A 9372-nucleotide genomic window follows, 5' to 3' on the forward strand; every position below is an offset into this window, starting at 1 on the left:
GTAATAATAATAATGATTTCAAATTTTTGCACAAGGCCAGAAATTTCAGGTGTGGGTTTAAGTCAATTAAATTGACCCAGTGCTCAACTGATGCTTATTTTATCAACCCTGAAAGGGTGAAAGGCAAAGTCAGTTTCAGTGGAATTTGAACACCAAACATAAGGATGGATGAAATGCCATTAAGCATTTTGCCCAGACTGCTAATGATTCTGCCTGGTTGCTGTCTTAATAATCCTTTCTACTATAGGCACAAGGCCTGGAAATTTGGGGGAGGAGGATAGTCGACGACATGAACCCCAGTACTCGACTGGTACTTAATTTATCAACCCCAAAAGGATGAAAGGCAAAGCTAACCTTGGTGAAATTTGAACTCACAACATAATGCTGCTAAGCATTTTTCATGATGCTCTAATAATTCTGTCAGTTCATTGCCATAATGATCCTTTCTACTAAAAGCACAGGGCCTGAAGTTTGGTGGAGGGAGATAGTCGATTACATCGACTGGTACTTAATTTATCAACCCCAAAAATGATGAAAGACAAAGTCGACCTTGGCAGAATTTGAACTGCCACTAGGCATATCAATGAGGTGGTATGATTTTTGTCTGAAGTCTTTCAATATGATGTCTGGCCTATTTGCATCTATCTTTCTGTCAGTTTGAATGGTGAAATTCCAGAGGAGTGAGATGTTCTTATTATCATTATTATTATTATTATTTATTTTTTTTTGGTAGCTGATAAAAAAAAAAGAGTTTGTGGTATATCTCTTTATTCTAAAATTCCACCAGATTCAGTATTACTTCCTATCTATCTGCGGTTGATAAAATGAGGAGTAGTTTAGTACTGAGATTAGTTAAATCAGCCATGTCTCTTCCACAAATTTGTGACCTTATGGCTATGTTAGAAAAAAGAAATCCTTTCTATCATAGGCATAAGGTCTGAAATTTAGGGGAGCGGGATAGTCAATTATTTTGACCCCTGTACTCAACTTGTACTTATTTTATCAACCCTGAGAGGATGTAAGGCTAAGTCAACCTTGGTGGAATTTGAACTCAGAATGTAAAGACAGGTAAAATGATGCTAAGCATTTCGCCTGTGTGCTAACATTTCTGCCAGCTTGCCACTTTATACCAGCTTAATAATAATAATAATAATAATAATAATAATAATAATAATAATAATAATAATAACAAGGCTTCTCCACATTGAGAGGTCACAGCTCTGGTACAATGGACATGTGATAAGGATTTTTCAGGGAAGAATTGCGAGATGGATTCTTCAAGTCAAGCCAACTGGCAGAAGATCTAGGGGTAGACCAAGAATGAGATGGATGGGTAATATCCATTGACTTGGTTGTAGTTGATTACACTTGAGAGTCTGGTCAGAAAGTCTCATGATGGTTGCTTTTGATAGGCCCATGTGGAGGAGGAGTCTGAGGACTCTACTGTCATGACTCTCCCAGGTATCGGGGGTGGAGAAGATGGATGGAAGGACATTGCTGGTTCTCTCTTGTTTGCCAGAGGGGCATCAAATGAGGAAATTGCAAAGACAGGTTACAATTTGTGTAGGGGTTTACGTAAAATTAGGTGAGATGGGGTGGGAAAAATGAAATAAAATGTATACTATTTTTACTTATCAAGAGTCATTCACCTCTTGATAAGTTCACTGGAGGAGAGTGCTTTCGTCTCCACCCTCACATTACTTTTCAAGTGAGACTTGAAAAGGTCGATGAGGGCTTGACCAAAAAGAAAGGCGTCTGCTTTGTATCTGTTGCATCCACAAATATCAACCTTAGGATTCACATTGTGTGCTTATTCACAAAAAAAAAGAAAAAAAAAAGAAATCTATTAACTCTCCAATTCCATTCCTTCTTTCATATTCAGAGTAGATAGGGTACAAAGAGCTATTTAGTTTACTTTTTTTTATTTGAATATGAAGGTGCCGTTACATGTGAGAAGTGTAAATCAAAGTGTCTGATTTAAACATAATTAGTTGCAAGATTGTATTGAGAAAAAATATTTACTTATTTATTTTTGTATGCCAAAATCTGTTGAAAAGTTAGAGATTAAGAAGTGGGAAAAGTCTGAAAAAATTATATTTTTAACAAATGGAAGAAAATAAAGCATAAATCTCTACCTTCATATTGTTTATCTTATTTCAGAGCACTATATCAGTGTTTTAAAATGCCAGGATAAATGTGAAGAAAAGCTAAGCTTACTTTATGGTGAGAAAGTAAAAGACTTCTTCCCAGAAATGTATAACTATTTACAGTTTGGTTACTACAAATGTAAGTATCTGCTATAAGCATTTATAACATTACATTTTAAGTTTAGATGCGTGCATTTATGTGGCTTTCTGTATATCCGTGTGTGGCTGGGTGAATTTGTGTGCTTCTATATGCCTTTACTTTGTGTGTGTGTGTGTGTGTGTGTATGTGTGTGTGTGTATGTATGTATGTGTGTGTGTATACTTTTACTTGTTTCAGTCATTTGACTGCGGCCATGCTGGAGCACCACCTTTAGTCAAAGAAATCAACTCCAGGACTTATTCTTTGTAAGCCTAGTACTTATTCTAACCATATGATTTCAGGTTTGATCCTACTGTTCAGCTCCTAGTGGTAAACGTATTTTGCTGTAGCCTGGGCTGACCGATACCTTGTAAGGGAATTTGGTGATAGAAAATACAGGAAGTCTGTTGTATGTGTGCAAATCTGCATGAATGTTTATATTTCACACTTGTCAATGCTTGAGTGAAAAGATGGTGATGTTGATATTCCTTGTTGACATTTTGACTGGTTGCTTTGCACTTTTGAAGGCTTGTAGAATAAAGAATTCTCTTATTTGAGAAACAAATAAGAATTGGCGACAAGAGGATCCAGGTATAAAATCCTATCTGAAATAAGTCTCCATCCAAACCCATGCTCCAATGGAAATAATGGTTATTAGACAAACAAATGTGTGTGTGTGTGTTTAAAATGAATGTGTGTGTATAGACATGCACTTATACACATTATACTTATGAGATTGTTTCTCTTTTTGTTTGTGTAGAAAATTTGTATGTGTGTATTTATGAATATTTATGAACATTCGTAAAAGCACTTGTGCAGTGCCACATAAAAGAACCCAGCACACCCTGTAAAGTGGTTGGTGTTAGGAATGGCATCCACCATAGAAACCATGCCAAATCAGACTGGAGTCTGATGCAGCTCCCCAGCTTGCCAGCTATGGTTACACTGTCCAACCCATGCCAGCATGGACAACGGACGTTAAATGATGATGATGATGATGACTTGTATGTATGTTGGTGGGTGTACATGTATGAGTCTTGACTATCATGTAGGAAATGTGTTTGTGTGTATATAAGAGTAAGTACTACTATTTTGTATATACTTACATGTATTTATATATGTATTTTCCATTTACAAATATTCCAAGGTTATCATTAAAACTGAGTTTAATTTCTGTGAAGATTTATTGAAGATATTACTAATATATTCTTTAATGTAAGCACAAGACTTGAAAATGATGATAATGATGGTAAAGAAAGCAGTTGCTTGGAAGAATATCAGAATTATGATATATCTAACGACTGTGACTCCTATCATCATCATCATCATCATTCCCACTAATATAACTATAACCAGTAACTTTAGTATCCTTTTCATTTCCAGCACCATCAACAACATCTGCTGTTAACAGGCACTGCTATTGTACATAAAAGCTTTCATGGTGTCTCTCCTAGCTTTCATCTTTTTGGTTTGTCTTATCACTTACTGAGTTCCCTTTGATGTTTTTGTGATTAAGAGGGTGTTTGTATTAATGGTATGTAATTTGATAGCCTTTGTTTTTGATTGTAGTGAATGATATTCCAAATGCAGTAAAGGCTACAGCTTCTTATCTATTGTTGAAACCTGAAGATCCCACCATGTTGGAAAATAAACGGATTTATATAAAGTCTGGAATAACACCTGAAAATATTATACCTCGACCAGTATGTATGAATTTGTTTGATGATATATATCTTTTTTTTCATTAAAATTCCTTCAGCAGTACCAGAATTAGTCTTTAACCAAAAGTCAATTGTTGGTATTTAGAACAGATGACTTAGCCAATTGCTGAACTTTTGAACATTTTTTCCAATTTTTATTGTGTTAGTAGTTAATTAAATTTGGAAAATTCAGCTATATTTTTGGCGAGCAGGGATAGTGGTGTCATAGCTGCTCAAAATTAATCTGTATATATTTAGTAATGTTTAGTGAATGATTGTAAAAATAAGTTGAAACTTGTATTAAAGTTGCAACAACTGTAGCTAGCCATATCCTCTTCTTAACTGAATTTTCTTAGGACATGTCTGTCACCTGGACACGTTTTCTTTTGTAATACAAATTTAAGTTTACTTTCTCTTCCACTAAACACTATGTCTAAATCAGCTAAAATATTCCTCCAATATTTCTTGTTATCAAAGTTACAGATATATTCAAATATTAACAAATAGTTAAACTCAGTATAATCAATATATTGAAATGTACTTGAATAAATTAGTGTACATTATTATGTTTAATCTATGGCGAAATCTCTTGTGCCACAGTTATATGGTTTAAACCAGTGGTTTTCAACCTTTTTTTGTCTGTGAATCCTTTTGATTCTTATTTTACTCAGATTTCCCTCCCAGACATTTGAAGTTTTAAAAAAATCTCATTATATTTTTATAATTAAATATCATTAGGAATTGTATTAAAAAATAGTTAGAATATTTTGTGTATTATAGAAGTAAAGCAGATTTGTTGCACGTAATTTTTAACAACTAAATTTTATATGAATCCCCAAAGGCCATGTGGACCCTAATTGAGAACTACTGGTTTCAATGAAAAGAACTCCTGGATTTTGTAATAATAGGAAATATATTTATATATTGACTGTAGAGTATTGAACTAAATGCTTTTACATAACTATCTCATTCAATATCTCACTGTCTTGAGTTGAAATCTCCCCAGAGTCCATTTTGTCTTTCATTGCATAAAAATACATAAAGTAATCTCTTCTACTCTAGGCACAAGGCCTGAAATTTTTGGGAAGCGGTAGGGGGGTAGTCGATTAGATCAACTCCAGTGCGCAACTGGTACTTAATTTATTGACCCAGAAAGTATGAAAGGCAAAGTCGACTTTGGCAGAATTTGAACTCAGAACGTAAAGACAGACGAAATATCACTAAGCATTTTGCCCGGTGTGCTAACGTTTTTGCCAGCTCGCCACCTGAAAATACATAAAGTAATGTAATAGAACTGACTGGCAATATGATAGACTCAACTAAGTTGACTGCACCTTTCACCTTTATATTTAAACAAAATTAGTCTTTTTTTATATGTATAACCATGAAGTAATTCTATGTACTTACATGTCTATTTTTAATTGCAGGAAGCATTGAAGTATTTCACACATACAAAACAGATAAAAAACATACTGCAATATGTCGCGGAGAAATATGTTTCTGCTGTTGATGATGAAGGTGAAGTAGATGATGTAAGTGATGCAAGTCACTTAGCTAGTCCCAAAGAAAATCTTATTGTTGAGTCGAAACCTCCAGCATCTGTTTTAGTGTCATCTCAATAGATTTTGCTTTTAACAGTTACTATGTTTACCATTGTCCAGACCAATCTTTCTTTTAACCCTTTTCATCAATTTTCTAAAGTATCTGAAAAGAACCATGCATGTTTAATTAACATTAATCTATTAATATAATTATCTCCTAATATATTTTCTAACTATATATTACCTTATCTTTATCAATGCCTTTTCTTTGTCGCATCTATTTTCTTTGTCGCATCTATTTTCTTTGTCGCATCTATTTTCCTATATAACTGTTTATCAGTGGCCAAATTAAGTATCTGTAAGTAATGAATAAACAGTTGTGTACAATCGTTAAGTCTGTTAAATCATTGAGTGACCTCATCAGTCCTGTGTTGACGGAGCCTCTAAATGATTGCTTGATTTACAAGAAGTAATAACCAAATCTCACTCAAATCACACCCTACTATCTTAAAGAAATGACCACATAGGGTGTTGGAGTACATTATGATGGTTATGGCAGGAATGCTTTGGTCATAATTGTTCTGCTCAATCAGAGCCAACTTTGGGCCAAACACTAACAGCAACAAAGCACTACAATTGTTTTGTTGCATTTCTAAGTTTGACACTTCTATGTCCCTCAGTACATCTGTTTGTTTGATATAGCTACCAGATCTTTTGGTATTTTATGAAGGAGAAAATGTCCCTCCCACCTCCTTTATGTTATGAGACAAAAGCCAAATCCTAACAGTCTTATGTACTCCTGAAAACAAGGAAAATAGGTTATCTTACTACTAACTGGTGTATGCTTTAGAATCATATATATTTGTATCTACCCATAGCGCTACAGAGAGTATAAATGACCTTGTATTTTAAATTTGACTTGCCCATTTAAATATTTTTTACATTATAATTTACAATAACCTATTTTTGCCACTGATACTCACTTCAGCTGTTGATGATGCAATCATTTCTATATTTAAATCTAGTGTTATATGTTCTGTCTTCTTATATATATATATATATATATATATATATCAACCTTTCAGTTCTACTTCTGTATTTCTTAATCTTTCTATTGTCTCGGTTTGAAATTTATTTAGAAAAATCTCTTAAAAATTTCTTTGTACTTATTTCCTTTTGTGAGATTTTGAGTCCATAAATAGAAATTTGCAAATATTGTGCCATACGCTAGACCCATTAGACAATATGCTTTGCAGTATTTTTTCCTGGTTCTTTACTCTCTAAGTTCAGATCTTGCTGGTATCCATTTCACTTTTCACCTTTTTAGTGCTGATAAAATAAATACCAGTCAGACATTAGGGTTAATACAATCAACTGTTTTTGCTCCAACCACAACCCCCTCCCCTCAGAATTGCTGGTTTTGTGCCTAAATCACTAGCCATTATTATTATCATCATCATAATTATTTTACTATTACTATTGTTATTATCATTATTGTTGTTGTTGTTCTTCTTATTATTATTATGAAGGCAGCAAGCTGGCAGAATCGTTAGCATGCTGGGCAAAATGCTTAGCAGCATTTTGTCTGTCTGCTTGTTCTGAGTTCAAATTCCGCTGAGGTCGACTCTGCCTTTCATCCTTTCGGGGTCGATAAAACAAGTACCAGTTGAACACTGGGGGTTGATGTAATCGCCTCATAACCTCCCCCCAAATTGCTGCCCTTGTGGCAAAATTTGAAATCATCATTATTATTATTATAATTATTATTATTATTATTATTATTATTATTATTATTATTATAACATGAGATTAATATTTGAATTATTTTACCGTCAGTTTAACAGCATTAATCAGTTAAACAAGTATCTATTAATTATCTCTTTGTTTTAGATCTTTTATTGGTTTCAACAGTGAAAGTATTTAAGACATATATTTGAATTCTGTTTATATACATACATATATATACACACACATACACTCACATACATGTACATGTGCACATGCATACACACACAGTTATCACGTATGAGCTTTCCCCATCTGGTGTAATGTCATAAATCAAAGAGAGAAAATATGGTGTTAAAATGTTTCATCATTTTATCACATGCCGTTTGATAAATTACAATGGAAGTTGTCTCACAAATGTAGTTAGGGCATCACAACTATCTAAACGGATTATAACTACAAAGTTGTTGTTTCAAATCATACCATTTCCTATTCAATGGATTTACCTTGTACCTACACTGTTGGAAGGGTTTCAGGACAAGGCTTTTTGGGTAAAGTTTACATATGGGGGATGAACTCCATCAAAGGTAGGTCCAAACTATTCTGTTTCATATATATAACTACTATTTCCATGATAATGAAAATAACATGAATATAAGTAAGATGTAGGTTGAGATTCAATGAGAAGTCATGTATTTAATACTAATCTCTACTGAGCATTGTTATAAATGAAGTGTGAGTAGTGTGTTTTAAAACAATGTGTAAACTCTTTCTGGGTTACACAAAAAAATGAAATTTAGATTGTAAAATTTTTATTAAGTATTTGTTCTGTAACTTTTAATGTATGGACTGTGTATTTCTTAGTTTGTGGTGTCTTTGTCTAATGCTATACCATGATTGTTCTAGTTGTGATTGTATTTCATAACTAAAACCATATATGGTCTGTGGATAGGATTTTGTTTAAAAATTCAGTTGAAATTATATTGGAATACTATATTGTTGGTGTGATGTTGTCAGTCAATTTGAAAATATGCATTTTGTTCGAAATACTGTTGTGAAAGCAAAACAGAAGTGACATTATCTGGCTGTCAGACTGCACTCAACATAATCAGTCACTCAGCTATTGGATGAGGGAGTGTGCCAGAAAAGTAGCATGACTAGAATACTGGAAATGTGGCTTCATGAGCCGAACTCACTGGGATTGTTGGGCAACAAAAATAACAAAATCATTGGTCTGAATTGATATCATCACATCCTCAAAATGCCTCTCTTATAATGAGGGACAATTTATTTAATTTATGAGACCACAAGTAATGTTCATGATATACAGAATACATAAATTGGGCATTAAAATTCTACCAAGAATCTGACTGCCATCGATGTTTCATGCATGTTAATAATTGACTGTTGACCAAAACATCGTCTCTGCTTAATAAGGCAAGTCTTTTCTGCTAACTTTCTCACTTGCTTTATATACTGTTATATGCTAATACATGTGTGCATTTATATGTATGCTGTATGCATGAATGTATGTTTGTATACATGTATCTCTCTCTCTCTCTGTAAAAGAGTCGGTGCTTATGTACATGTTTGGTTGACTATAAATGTTTTGTATATGGTTTTCATTCTTGTTTAACATGTTTTTCCATGACAGCATGGCTTGAATAATTCTTCAAAAATTTAAAATGTCTATCTTTTTAGTTGGAACAAGTGCCCACTTTTAATGATTGGATACTTTTCCAATTGCTAACCACTTAACAACAATGTGATAGTGGAACCTGGTATCAGTTAGATAGACTGAGCCAAAAAAAAAAAAAAAAATATATATAATTCTCAGGAACACAGTACAAAGGCTGTAATAAGATTTTAAAACATATTGACCAAATAGTAAATAGCCCATTGTGTCTCTCTCACACACACATGCTTTTTATTGAAGCTGCAAAATTATCACAGAATTGTTATTCAGAGTTTCATGTTCCTGTTTGTCAGACAGTTGTGAAACTCTGAGTAACAGTTCTGTGATAATTTTGCAGCTTTAATAAAAAGTATATTACTCTACTTTTGGTATTCGAGTACTATTTTTTTCCATGTATATATATATATATATATATATATATATA

General features: G+C 33.3%; 1 protein-coding gene across 1 annotated transcript in view; it reads left to right on the forward strand.

The window, feature by feature from the left end:
• The window catches only part of LOC106883505 (prolyl 3-hydroxylase 1), a 167770-nt gene that overhangs the window by 78422 nt on the left and 79976 nt on the right, over positions 1-9372 (forward strand). The window contains exons 5-7 of the mRNA XM_052968028.1: positions 2161-2286; positions 3856-3989; positions 5414-5518. Coding sequence (XP_052823988.1) covers positions 2161-2286; positions 3856-3989; positions 5414-5518 — 365 coding nt within the window. The remainder of the gene's footprint in view (positions 1-2160; positions 2287-3855; positions 3990-5413; positions 5519-9372) is intronic.

This window comes from Octopus bimaculoides, chromosome 5 (assembly GCF_001194135.2).
Source record: "Octopus bimaculoides isolate UCB-OBI-ISO-001 chromosome 5, ASM119413v2, whole genome shotgun sequence".
Lineage (NCBI taxonomy): Eukaryota > Metazoa > Mollusca > Cephalopoda > Octopoda > Octopodidae > Octopus > Octopus bimaculoides.